The 13,570-nt window shown below is 33.5% G+C and overlaps 2 protein-coding genes and 1 non-coding gene across 5 annotated transcripts; 2 read left to right on the top strand and 1 right to left on the bottom strand.

Moving 5' to 3' along the window:
* Window positions 1-836: 836 nt before the first annotated feature.
* On the top strand, window positions 837-6,074 carry LOC111469117. 3 transcript variants are annotated; one of them, XM_023114356.1, is made up of 9 exons: window positions 837-1,010; window positions 1,541-1,692; window positions 1,981-2,068; window positions 2,433-2,664; window positions 3,525-3,602; window positions 4,483-4,580; window positions 5,216-5,341; window positions 5,478-5,567; window positions 5,732-6,074. In XM_023114356.1, exons 1-9 carry the CDS (start codon window positions 951-953, stop codon window positions 5,861-5,863), a joined length of 1,056 nt encoding a protein of 351 aa, XP_022970124.1. In that variant the 5' UTR covers window positions 837-950; the 3' UTR covers window positions 5,864-6,074. The 3 variants fall into 3 exon arrangements, with proteins under 3 accessions (XP_022970124.1, XP_022970125.1, XP_022970126.1); XM_023114357.1 differs by having other exon boundaries at window positions 3,525-3,598; window positions 4,482-4,580; XM_023114358.1 differs by having other exon boundaries at window positions 875-1,010; window positions 1,541-1,663.
* Window positions 6,075-6,235: 161 nt separating this feature from the next.
* Window positions 6,236-6,307, top strand: TRNAG-UCC. The gene has a single exon. It is a non-coding gene; the product is annotated as a tRNA-Gly (tRNA).
* An 827-nt stretch (window positions 6,308-7,134) lies between these two features.
* LOC111468987 (calcium-dependent protein kinase 26-like) lies at window positions 7,135-10,862 on the bottom strand. Its single transcript, XM_023114171.1, has 5 exons — window positions 10,661-10,862; window positions 9,464-10,301; window positions 9,068-9,364; window positions 7,879-8,304; window positions 7,135-7,675 (listed from the first exon to the last, which is right to left on the bottom strand). The coding sequence occupies exons 2-5, from the start codon at window positions 10,053-10,055 to the stop codon at window positions 7,413-7,415; spliced, it is 1,578 nt and encodes a 525-aa protein (XP_022969939.1). The 5' UTR covers window positions 10,056-10,301; window positions 10,661-10,862; the 3' UTR covers window positions 7,135-7,412.
* Between the last annotated feature and the right edge of the window lie 2,708 nt (window positions 10,863-13,570).

Genomic DNA, 13,570 nt, shown 5'->3' on the forward strand with positions numbered 1-13,570 from the left:
TTTTTTTTTTTTTTTTTTTTTTTTTTTTTTTTTTTTTTTTTTTTTTTTTTTTTTTTTTTTTTTTTTTTTTTTTTTTTTACTGAGGTTGTCATAAGGGGTTATTTTTTTTTTCTTTTTTTACAGTTTTACAAAGTTACTGAAATATAATGTAAAGTTTAGAAAAAGGAAAGAATATTTACAATACCAACAAGCTTATTTTTCATTGTTTAGGTTTGTATTTACAAAAATATTTAAAATTTAAATTTCAATACCATAATACAATTATTTATATTTATATATAAAAATGATGACGTTAACGATAGATTCCACAAAAAAGGGACGAGGATAGGAAAAATAATTTCGGGGACAGAGAGGATGGAGATAGAAAAAATAATCTCGAGGACAGAGTCAAGAAAAGGGATGCAAAGAGTCAAGAAAAGGGATGCAAAGGACGGGACAGAAAAAATAATCTCAGGAACGGAGGGGACCGAGAGAATAGAGACAGGAAAATAATCTCCGTCTTTGATCCCATCTAGCTAACGAGAAAAAATATTTTTCCATTTTTTTTATTATTTAAATAAAATTAATTATTTAAAAATATAATATAATAAAATTTTATAGTAGGTCGAGGTTGTGGGCTTTAGGCCCAGTTGTTGGTGGGCCAGATAAGGGGATGGGCTCCACATGGGAAGAGTGGACAAACAGTTAAGCAAAGCCGAAGGCGAAGACCACGTGGTCTTTCTCTTCTCGATGAACAGATCCAACGGCTCCAGTTGAAAGTTTGGTGCGCACCTGATCCAACGGCTGACGTTAATGCATTTAATTAATTTGCATAAATCTCAGTTCCCCACTTCCGAAAACGTTCCTTTTCTCCTCTTTTGAGCAAGGTGCCCTGAAGCAAAAAAGTTGTAAAATTTTGGAAAACCCTAAATCTTTCACTGTTTTCCGCTTTTACAAGATTTGTTCAAATCATGAGAGGAACTAAGCGCTCTGGCTTATCGGATTCGAATCCCGACACTAACGATTCTGTGGTATGTTCCTTTTGTTCTAGTTTTCTTTCTCCACAATCCCCTGAAACCTAGTTTGTTCTTCATTTTTCGTACTTTAGATTTTCAATATATTTGGCAGCTTCAATGATAATCTTGAACTAATTGTTCGGGTATGAATTTATATAGAGCGTGTTTTTGCTTCATTTTGCTATGTTTCATGGCTTTCATAACTATGCTTGAGCATTCTTCCCCAATCTTTGGATTCTAACGAGTAGAATAGTTCCATGTACTTGAATTTCGTTTTTGGTCGGTGCTCTTTGTCTGCTTCTATTGGCTTCTGGATGCGAATGGTAATCTTAGCTTGTGGGGGTTTAAGTTACAAGGCTTACGTTTCATTCAGTTGTGTTGGTTTTTCCAGTTTTCTTCTACAGAATAGGGAGTCAATGGACGACGGTTTTGTCGTTAATTGTTTTTCAAACATCCGTTTCTTAGAGCACTTCCGGATTAAATTACACGATGTCTGGAAAGCTTAATTTAAATTTATCTCTTTATTTCCCGAAAATTTAATGCAGTTTGGTAACAAAAGAATATTGGCGGGATCCTCATTCGATATTCAGAGAGCAGAACCATCTCAACAACGGAAGACAAAAACGCCTACACTTGATGTGCGCCGGGCGGAGTCTTCTCGGCAGCATGTGAGAGCACTTAACACTCAATTCGCAAGGTCTAACTGTGAATACCATAATTCGAAAGCGCTGCTTTTTAGTTCATTATGTTTTGCTATACCTGCGTTGACCATATATTGTTAAATTCAAGTGAACCTCTTAATCATTTTGGATTTCCTGAATTTTCTTAGAAAGAAGTTTGTTGTACTTGCTACAGTTTATGATTTTAGAATGCTAGAAGTGTCAATATTTGGACTCCAAACCCATATGATACTCAATGTATATGACACTTGTTAAATTCAAGTGAACCTCTTAATCAATTTCGTTTTTTTTTTTTTTGCATACAGTTGGGTGCAGTCACAATTAACAAATCATCCAGATGAACTTTGGGAAGATGGTATCCGTGATTACTTGATTCATGCCTCAAGTATTATGGTAAGTGCTCATAATGTTTTGTTCTCTTTTGTCTATACTCCAGTATTGTTTTATATAAGTCCTGCATTATGGCTTTGATCATGCCCCTAAGAAAATTTGGAGACATGCAACATCTTTAATACAATTAGGAATCAATTTGACTTGTTTAAGAATTTGTGAACTTTTATTACCCACTCATCTCCTCTTTGATCTGGCAGAACTAAATGCACCCTACTTTATTTGCTGTAAATTTACTGCATCTCATGAGTTCATTTGTTTAAAGCGTATCAAGTTGAATTTTACACCAAGTGTCGGACTTGCATATCCAAATTATTTATCAAATCGGTATCCCTGACTTCTTTTTTTTTCTTTTTTGTATTCAAAGGAAAAGTTTAGTGATATTGTCGAGTGGCTCAAAGCAAAAGCTGTTGAAGGAGAAAGTTCACCTCCTACTGGATCTCTCGCGTCTGAAAAGAAAACAGAAACTGAACACAAGAAGACTGATGTAAAACTATTTCAAGGACAAACTAGTTTCGCACCTGTTAGTGCAACTACGAGCATTGCAACTTCATGGACCTCTGGGGCATTGTTCAACCATCAAGCCCCTAACATATTTGGTAACATTACTTTGCTAGCTCTTAGTATTATTTTATTAAAGATTTTGGTGTCTTTATTGGGTGTTCCATGTGCTGAATTTTGTGTAACATGAAAAACAAAGTGGGAACCATATTTGTTCATCACTTTGGTTACTTCACTTGAAGTGTTATGGAGTGTTATGGCTTATATATAAGCTTTATTTTCATGAGTTGTAAGACAAATTTGATAACTAGAGAAATTGTAATACGAAAGAGGTTTTTCTGTTTTTTTCTTTTTTTTTCTTTTCCCTATAAATCAATATATATATTTTATGTTAGATACCATAGAAAATTGTAAGAGATTGGATTTGACCCTATTTTCAGTAATTTCACATATGATCTCGTGATGTTTTTAGATACCAAAAATGTTACCACCCTCATAGCAACTTAAAGGAAATGTCACGAGTATAAAGGCCCTTGGGAGCTAGGGCTGCCCACTTTGAACTTCAAATATCTGTCAAGTCTCCTGACTATTACCTGGTTATGATGCGATCTCATTGAATAAAGAAAGACTGACACTTTGTTGGATTACCATTTATCCCAAATGTTTATATTTGGTTAGGCTAGGACTAATTTCTTTTAATGACATGAATTTTTCATAGTAACTAGGACAATGACCATACTTTTTATTATTTGCTGATTCAAGTTTTTGCATGTGATTTATGATCTTTTAACATTTAGTTATCATTGATTACTTGTCCTCTGTTCCTTTGTTTGGAATGTTTAAGTTCTTAGAGAACTAAAAGTAGCATGCTTTGTTATGCAATGCAACTAATATTAAACTATACCACAATTCCTTAGTTTGATTCTAAATTAACGCCTTTTCTTTTTTCTTTGGCAAGGATTAAAAAATTCAGTTCCTGCCAATGGTGTTTCTATTGGTCAAACTGCGGTCTCAAATTCAGAGAATGCAGATGACGGTGAGATTCTTGAGATTTTGCACATTTTTTCTATTTATTTCTTGATTGATTCTTATATCTGTAAAGCTACCTTGCTCATATTTATAATTTAGTAGGTCTGTAGGTTAATCTTAATGTGAAAGTCAAACTGTTATACAATGTTGCACCAACGATGACTGAGACTTGCAAATTATAAATGAGATAAGTTGTAAGATTGATTTAATTTGATATGAACGGTACTTCACTTGCAAATTTCGAGCTCAAAATGGTTAAATGGATTATAGATAATCTATTGTTAGTTCATTTCAGTTTTCTTGACTTTTCTTTTATACCCAAATTTTACAGTGCCCAATTAAAGAGATTTCTCTTGCGTACAGGAGTTGCTAATGTATTTGATGAATCCTAATTGTTCTATATTAATCCCAAGATAAAACTCCAACAAACCATGGATACATCTTATGGAATCATAGTTTTCAAGGATCAATTATGGGGGAGGGAAGGAGTGGGGGAAATCTGTTAGGATTTGTTTATTGAGTCAGTGTGAATGCCTATAAACGCATGTAAATCAGGGAAGAAGGGAGGGAGGGAGGGTATTTTAAATCCAAAGATGGTGTTGAGGGGAGCAAGGATCTTAATTGGGAGTTGTAGTACATGTTTTTTTTCTTTCCAGCTGATGAGACTTGTCACTTCATTTCACCGTCCCACTATGCAAAAAATTTCCGGCACTTTTTTTAATTTTTTATTAAGATTAAGATTAAGGATTTTGCTTCCTTTTTTTTTTATTAAAAGAATTAAATTTAATTAACCTCAGGGTATCTTCTCTGGACTGGAGCATATTTGAGTGTTGTTTTTAAGTTTTAAAGTGCCGCTTTCTTGATTTGAGGTGTTGTTTTGGTTGTAGAAAATGACTTGGAGCAGCCAAGCAGCCCATCTGTCAAGAAGTCTGAAGAGAAAGGGGTGGTTGTAGTGCATGAAGTTAAGTGCAAGCTTTATGTGAAGGTATTTGTTTCTGAAAAGTGGAATTTATGTCTCTTTTCCGCATGAACTTCGATGGCGCAGGAAGTTGTTCGATTTCTCTTTGAGCTGTATTCTTCAACCTTTGCATTGTGAAAATTTGTTGCTCTTAATTTTATTTATATATATTTTTGGTTAGATGCGTGTTGACTTGATTTTATGACCTTTTACTGGAAGGATCCCTTTTGTTTGATATTACCTTCTGGTACTCTCATGCTCTCAAAGGAAGAAAAGAGGTAGATGAGGACTGTGAGAGTTGAGACTGGAGAGCTTGATTGAGATACTTGTTTCCAAACAAAGATTATAGTAGTGGTTACTGTAGCACAAGCTTTCTAAATATAATTGGTTTATCATGATCCAATGGCTTAACAGTTTTAACGTCGCTCAAGGGCTGATGAATTTCTGAAGATGTAAAACTGGAAAAGATTAAAATTATAATAGTTGTTGCATAATGTTTTCCATATAGATATTTTTCTGTTGTTTAGTATATTTCTTCTGTTTACTGTTATTTTTATTTGCCTTGCGTTCAATCCTATTCAAGTTCCTCAGTTTTTAGTAGTCTTAGGATCTGGATTAATTACAGTATTCTTGACACCACATTGTCTGTTGTGTACATTCAGTCAACTGATCCAACAGATAAAGATGCATGGAAAGACAAGGGCACAGGGCAGCTTTCCATCAAATGCAAGGAGGGTATCAGCAAGGGTACAAAGGAATCCAAACCTACAATTGTAATTCGAAATGATGTAAGGTTTATTGTGCTTAATCTTTATTGTTTGATAATACTTTTTGCTATCCCCAGCTCTAGTTTCCTTAGGTGTCGGTTTGTTCCTTTTTTTCCCCCCCCTTATCTAACGATTGTGTTGAATATTCTACTTATAGGTGGGGAGACTGCTTCTGAATGCTTCAATCTATCCAGGGATCAAAACAAGTACTCAAAAGAATTCCCTTGTTGCAATATTCCATACTTCGGTAATGATTACCTTCATACTGTTCGCCAACCTTTTGAGTTATTATTATTTGGTTAGTTCAATTCTGCTCCATATGCATCAAACAAGTAGCTTTTAACATCCATATATGGTTTGAGAATTTGAGGTTCTAGTCCTATACTTACAAAAATCTCTTTTCTTTTGTAGAGCGAAGGTGATACGAACGAAAATGGCGACAAAGATACAGTTGTGGCTCGCACGTACTTGATTCGATTAAAAACAGAGGATGATCGGAATAAGCTAGCAACAGCAATTCAAGAATGTGCCCCCGTGCCTTGACAGCGATTAGAGGTCGTTTATATCAGAAGAATTTTGTCTGTTTATTTTCTTTTCCCCCATTGGTGAAGGGGGGGTTTCTTCAGAAGACCAGATCAATTGATCTCTACCAAATGAATCTACTTAAGAGAGGCCGACGCACATGTACTATAAAGAGAATTAATGCTGTTTTATTTATTGTAGCAATACAATAATCCTGATTTTTTTGGTTTCTCAAATTCCCCGTTCCCATCGATTGTTTATAATTGTAATTTAGCGGCCCGCTGTGATAGATTTCTTGCCATAATTTTTGCAACCAAGATTGAGAGTCTATGTAGCTGGTCGTTTTAAGAATATTGCTATCTTATTATCAAACTTAGTTAGTTCCAAACAAGAGCGTTTGTAGTCCAACGGTTAGGATAATTGCCTTCCAAGCAATAGACCCGGGTTCGACTCCCGGCAAACGCATTTTTCTTTTAAAAATTTTATGCCATTTTAAAAAAAAAAAAAAAATTATTATTTCCTTTTTACTTTTTGTTCAAAGTTGAGGGATTTTTTAAAAACTAATTTAGCATATTGTATATGAAATATTACAGTAGTTTGTGTGATGTAATAATCTGGCTAAGTAAAATATGGCTTCAAAATATTATTTCGAAGGTATAAATTAAATTCAAAATTAACTTTTTCATCATAAATAATTCCAAACTCCATTACTTTTTAAAACTTATTGAAAGACTCCTAAATTTAAAAAAAAATTAATAAATTTTTAAACTTTCATTTTTAAGTTGAAAGATATGTAAAATTAAAAATAATTTTGAGTTAGATAAATTTCTAACATATTAAAAAAATTTAGAATCAAACTGATATAAAATTAAATTTTATATCTCATATAACTATTGTATGCTAAGTTGGTAAATTTAAATATTATATCAAATAGTTTACAACTTATTAAACATAAATTTCAAGGACTACACGACAAACCTAAAAGTTTCAACTCAAATATTCATCAATTTCATTGGGGTAATTAATTAATGCCAATTCCTAACAAAATCAAAATCAGATTCACAGCTTTATAAAGATTTAAGATTATGAGTATTAGACGAACACGACTTTCCACAATGATATGATATTGTCCACTTTGAGCATAAGTTCTCATGGCTTTGCTTTAGGGCTCCCAAAATGCCTCATATCAATGGAGAGTATATTCTTAGATTATAAACTCATGACCATTACCTAACTTAACCAATGTGGGACACTTTCATCTAACAATAAGATCTAGTAGGCATGTTCGTTCATTAAATAAAAAGCTCATTTCTTTTTCCTCTCAAACTCGAAGACCACACCCAAACGAGGGAAAAGAAATCAATACACTCCGCCTGTAACTAAATTTCAGCAACATGGCTCGAGTGTCACAGGCCCAATACCACCTCTTTGAAAACTACGAAACAAGAAACGAGAACAGGTTTCACTTTCCTGAGTCTGAAACATTGAGCAATCTTGGTATCATCGACTGCTTTCGGCATTCCTCGGTATGACTCGTTGGTAGGTGACTAGTTATAACGTGACGAAAATGTTAACAGACAAGTGATAGCCTAAGGGATGGAGTTGTTGGGATATGTGTGCATGATGCCCATCGTATAACTGATTCGGTCATGATGAGATTAAACTGATCAAGCTCGCCAAGTCCGATTGAATGATTCCTTTTGCTGGGAATGTTGGTTGCTCTAGACCCACCTAGTCCCCCCTTTCGAGTTTCTTTCCACTCCATGTCTCCAAACCTGTGCTTGACAGGAATTATGGGTTCTAGCAGAAGAGAGAGCTTTCTCTTGATTGGTTCTGCATTTTAGATAACATGGTCCATTGTAAGACTAAATGATATTCAGAGAAAGCTCGGATTGATAGAATTCCAAACATGAAGGAAAGGTTCCATCCAAAGGCTTTTCTTTCTTGTTTGTTCAGAGTTTTTCTTTTTCATTTTTTATGACCTTACCATATAATCAATAAAATGAAAGGAGCTTAGAAGTGAGAAAATAACACACCTTCAAGAAGAGCTTCTGATAGTGACAAATTCGCTTTGAAACTGATCGAACCATTTCCTTGATCAGCTGTTGAACATGGACTAAAGAAGGTAAAGCTGGGAAGCTTTGGAATTGGGGATGAAAATTCGGTGGCTGCATCTAACTCAATGCAACTGCTGAAAGAAAATCCTCCGGGAACAGAACTGGGCGTGTCACCGGTATCCAAAAGGAACGAAGAGAATGATGATTTGCACGTGAATACAGGTGAATGCCCCATTTGGTCCTCACAAATAACAGCAGTTCCATCACTGAAGCTAAAATCCTGATTTCTAACGATGAATGGAGCGGGCAAAGAACTTATGCCCGTTTCCACCCATCTGAAATCTCGGGCATCCAACTTTTCCTGCTCTTGAGATACCTGGGCACCATCTTTCATCCATGAATGAGCTACAAGAAACAGAAAGTATTATTTTTTTAGATAGAAATTAAGATCAGCACATTTTGTTTGCATATACATGAGCTTATTCCAAAATTGAAAGCTAACACTAATCAACAGGAAAGCTCAAGGACTGAATTTGTCTGCCATGTTCCTATTCCCAGATCCTGCAGAAAACTAGGCAATGTTACAGCTAGGACGATCTAAGGCTTTTGGACAGCATTCCAACACGATGTTTGGCAATGCGCCGAAAGAAGATGCATCTAAGGCATCCAAGAAACAGAAACAAATCTATTGGACCTCTTCTCTAAGTTATTGATTGTTGCTTTGTGAGATCCCACATTGGTTGGAGAGTGGAACGAAGCATTCCTTATAAGGGTGTAGAAACCTTTCTCTAGCAGACACGTTTTAAAACCTTGAGGGAAAGCCCAAAGAGGACAATATATGCTAGCGATCAGCTTGGACTGTTCCAAATGGTATAAGAGCCGATCATTGAGCGGTGTGCCAGCGAGGACGCTAGCTCTCAAGGGGGGTGGATTGTGAGATCCCACGTAGGTTGGAGGGTGGAACGAATCATTTCTTATAAGGGTGTGGAAACTTTTCCCTAGCAGACGCGTTTTAAAACCTTGAGGGGAAGCCCAAAAGGGAAAGCTCAAAAAGAACAATATCTGCTAACGGTGGATCTGGTGGGTCTGGTCTGTTACATGCTTTGTCTCACATTTTACTTGGTTATCTAAAAAGAAACCCAGCCAAAAAAAAAAGTCATAGGATTACCTAGAACCTCCTTAGCAGTGAGCCGCTTTGATGGATCCATACAAAGCATCCTGGTGATCAAGTCCTTGGCAGATGTCGACACATTATCCCAAAGATTAGAAGGAAAACGTAAATCTGCAGCTCTAACGGCTTCGAAAATTCTTGACTTTGTCTTACCCCAAAACGGGGGCATCCCACTGAGAAGGATGTAAAGAATAACTCCAGCACTCCAAACATCAGCAGCTTGGTTATAGCCTCCTGCAAGGACTTCTGGGGCGATGTAAAATGGACTCCCAACAGTACCATGCAAATACTGACCTGCTTTCAGAGAACAAATGCTCATAATATAGAATTTGAAGGATGGTTTCAGTTTATGTTAAACACTAATTGGAGAAGAAATTTTGAAGATAAGCTTACCAGGTTTGATATAGGTTGCAAGACCAAAATCTGCCAACTTAATTGGAGACGAGGAGGAGGTTGTGGCTAATAGAATGTTTTCTGGCTTTAGATCTCTATGAACAACACCATTCTCATGACAATATTTGACCACTTGGATTAGATGCCTAAAAATAAACCGAGCATCAGATTCCGAAAACCTGCCATGCTTCTCGAGCTGGTGGAAAAGCTCCCCACCAGCACATAACTCCATTAATAAGTGCACACAATCTTCCTCCTCGTACACTGCCTTTAGATTTACAACATTTGGATGCCCCAACAATCGAGACATTATTTCGATCTCAAGCTTAACACTTCGAACATCATCAACTGTCATCAATTTATCCTTGGCAATGGACTTGCAAGCTAACATCTCACCAGTCAGCCTATCAGAACACGATCGAATCACACCAAATTGTCCCCAACCTAATCGTTCCCCCAAAACGTATCGATCTTTTAAATTTGCAACTTGGGTAGTTTCTAAAATTGTTTCACTAAGGCTTGAAACTTTGAAACAGTTGTAGAATTGTACAGCTTGCCCACTCTGATCACTTTCAGTTTCAGCTAAGTCCATACTAGGGCAACAGAGTTTAATGGCAGGAAAGCTGAATAGTACCTCACTAGTATATCCTCAACTATCAAATCACCCTCGATGATGTTTCAGAGAATGTTTCTGAAACATCTGCCCATGAAAATTACAGAACAAACATAGAACAATACAGAGTCATAACCTCATCCTGGACCAACCAGGTTGAGCTAAGACTACCAAGTTAATTTGGCATACGAAATGCAGGTTTAAGCATCAGCTTCCAGGTATAACCTAGCAAGTAAGGTGCAAGAATAACTATTCAGATAGCTCAATTTCCCCAAATTTTTTCAGAAATCAAAATTAACAATTCAAACACACCACATCATCGAAATTCAACAAATAATTAGACACAAAATTTCATTCCATAAAAACACTACCAGAATCACGAGCCACTAAAACAAAATTCAAACTCGAAAGTTGAAAAAACGCCCAGAATTACACACGCACTTCAACTACAGATGAAAATCGAAACAGGCCAAATTCGGATAATAAGAAGAATCCATACACAAACACAACGCCATCATAAGTCCAGAGTGAGAAAAAATAGTTCAAATACGAGAAAGAAAAAGAAAAAGACACAAAGGGCGTACCAGAAGTATAATCCGAGCTCGATTCTTTCGCCTCCTTCAATCAAATGACTTAAACACACCAAGAATCAGAGTTGAAAAACCGGAAAATCAAGGGAACTGAAGAAATAATAGAAAGGACTCATCGAAATGGCATCGTGGAACAAGTCCAATCCATCAAACCTGCATCGTTCAAACCCAGTCTTCATTTTCCCACTATTTCAAAAAGGCTCTTCTTTCTTTTACCTCCTTCCTCACCGGCTACCGGCTGAACCCGACCCATTTCCCCCCACTTATAATTAATTAATTAATTATAATATATAAATAATCATTCTATAAAATTAAAAAAAAAAAAAACATAAGCGAGATACATATAGAGAGAGGGAAAAAGAAATCACGCCACAAAAGTTTGCCACGTGTCATCAAGTTGTTGTTTATCCATACAAATAAGCTTAGCAAAATTACCGTTTTATCCTCACATGGACATGTGCCCAAATGATGGCCTTGGTTGCAATACAACTGGAAACAGCATTACTTTACTTTTTATTTATTTATTTATTTCTGAACATTATCTCTCCTTTTTAAATTCAACGACACTTTTATGGATACTATTATTTCTCTTTTTTAAAAAAAAAAAATTGCTCAATTTTAATAAGAATTTTATGATTTTAGGTCATTTATTTAATATATGTTCATTTATATTTGTGCTCGGGATAGAAAATGAGAGAAAAAAGTGGAGAGAAATTTCTTCATTCATTTATATTTGTGCTCGGGATGTGGATAATATTATCCATTCCTACCTCCCTGACTCTTGCCTAAATCTCTGCCCGGACTATTTATATTTAAATGTTAAATATCAAAACTCAAAACTATATATTTTTTTCTTTACAAAGTTTGTAATTTACACTATTTCACTTTAATTTATGGTTGAAATTATAATCGAAAATTTAAATTTTATATTTAAAATATATATATAAATTATACTCAGGTATGATGAGAGTTTTGTGGGGAACTTTAAAACTGGATGGTCACCGTACAGTAGCTGTCACATGACATGAGCTATACCACATCTCTGTCATGTGATATTGCCACGTGGAATAATATCAGTGGCTGTCGACCCTTTTGATTGTACGTCCTCGTTAGATTAGTACTACACGAACCCACTCGAATGGGAAATTATATATGTTTCCATAAATAACAATAAAAATAACATTTTGTATCAAAATGTGCCAACATTTGTAAGGATATTTTCGGGAAAAAAAAACCACAAGATTTATTAAATAAAAAACGAATTTATTGTTAAATTATATATACATATATTTATTTTAATGTCACAGTTATTTTTTATCTAATAATTTTTAAAAATAAATTTTAACATTAAATATATAATTAAATATATAGTTGCAATCTTAATTTAATATTTAAAAATAAATAAATATATTTTTTTACCTATTAATATTTTATTTTTATTAAAAATAATTTTTTGAATAAATAATTCAAATAATTTTCACGAATCCAATTCAAATATTTTATAGTTGGATTAAGCCGGATTTAATTAGTTAATATATATTATTTGGATTGAAAAATTATGACTCGAATAATTAGATTAAATTTAACAAATTTCTTTAACTTGACCTTATTAAACTATTCAACTTGATTTATTATAAATTAGTCAAACGTTTTGACAATCTTGCGTCCATTTGAAAGATCAAATGAATATGACCAAATCAAATTGACTTCCACATTCGATAAATATTTGACCTAAAGGTTGAGTTCACTTTGAGGATGAGGATTAAAAAAATATCCCAATCCATCCACGTAAGCATTTTGGTTTTAATAATGATCCATTCTAGAACAAAAGGAATACTCGCAATCATCCATGAGGCTTTTGTTCGCCTTAAATTAAATCATAAACTTAGGTAAGTGAATTCAGATAATTCTGAGTGATTTTAATAATTTGAAACATAAATTAATATAAATTACATAAATTCAAACTTATTAAAATCGATAGGATCCAAAATTGAATTAAAATGAAAAAAAAGGTAGAGTATACACGAGCTCGGTTGGGTTGGTGATTGAATGATTCAAATAGATTTCATGTTGGTTGAATTGGTTGGATTGGGGTTGGATCGTAAGGTTGTTAATTTAAAAAAAAAAAATTACTTATCTACCATACGTAATAACTAAAATACCATAAAACTCAAATATGAAACACTTAAATCGCGTTAAATATTCTTAATAATTTTAAGACTAAATTAATAAAGAATATCTTAGTCTAAAAATAAAAATAAAATAATATATATAATACCTTGACACTAAAATGGAAATTGTTACTATTTTTTTTTAAATATCCTTAAATTTTAAAAAATTTCATTAATACCTTTCCACTAAAAAAAATAAAAAAATGTCTTTACCATTAGAATTGTGTTTAAAAAAATACCCATAAAATTTTAAAAGTAACATTAATATCCTTTTATCTTTATAAAAAATAAAAAAAATAAATCTTATTGTCAATATATAGATGAAAATATTATCTATACGAACGTTTTAATGTTAATTTGAAAAGTTCATGAGTATTTTTAAAACGTAATACTAATAATAAAAGTATTTTTTAATCTTTAAAAAAGTTTAAAGACTAAAACAAAACCTTCAGAAACTCAAACATAGTATTCGAACACGTTTTGAAAGTCAAGGGGTGATTTTAAAACAAAATATTAACGTTTTCCATTAAAAAAACTAATGATAAAGTATTATTAAACTTTGATTATAAAAAAAAAACACAACAAATTAAGGATATTTTTTAAATTTTTAAAAGTTATATTTTTTAGATAATAGTATTTTTATTAATTTATTCTAATTTTAAAAATAGGTAAAAAGTTGGATTGAATTAAATTTAAAAACAAAAAAAAAAAAAAAAAAAAAAAAAAAAAAAAA

This window comes from Cucurbita maxima, unplaced genomic scaffold (assembly GCF_002738345.1).
Source record: "Cucurbita maxima cultivar Rimu unplaced genomic scaffold, Cmax_1.0 Cma_Scf00038, whole genome shotgun sequence".
In the NCBI taxonomy this organism is placed as follows: Eukaryota; Viridiplantae; Streptophyta; class Magnoliopsida; order Cucurbitales; family Cucurbitaceae; genus Cucurbita; species Cucurbita maxima.

What these genes read in the sequence shown, in the direction of transcription:
- LOC111469117 (XM_023114356.1), top strand. Translation starts at nt 951, where the DNA reads ATGAGAGGAACTAAGCGCTCTGGCTTATCGGATTCGAATCCCGACACT. An exon ending in TCAAGCCCCTAACATATTTG is followed by an intron (nt 2,665 to 3,524) that starts GTAACATTACTT and finishes TTCTTTGGCAAG; the next exon opens with GATTAAAAAATTCAGTTCCT. An exon ending in TTCAGAGAATGCAGATGACG is followed by an intron (nt 3,603 to 4,482) that starts GTGAGATTCTTG and finishes TTTTGGTTGTAG; the next exon opens with AAAATGACTTGGAGCAGCCA.
- LOC111468987 (XM_023114171.1), bottom strand. Translation starts at nt 10,055, where the DNA reads ATGGACTTAGCTGAAACTGAAAGTGATCAGAGTGGGCAAGCTGTACAA. An exon ending in TGCAACCTATATCAAACCTG is followed by an intron (nt 9,365 to 9,463) that starts GTAAGCTTATCT and finishes CTCTGAAAGCAG; the next exon opens with GTCAGTATTTGCATGGTACT. An exon ending in CACTGCTAAGGAGGTTCTAG is followed by an intron (nt 8,305 to 9,067) that starts GTAATCCTATGA and finishes TGTTTCTTGTAG; the next exon opens with CTCATTCATGGATGAAAGAT.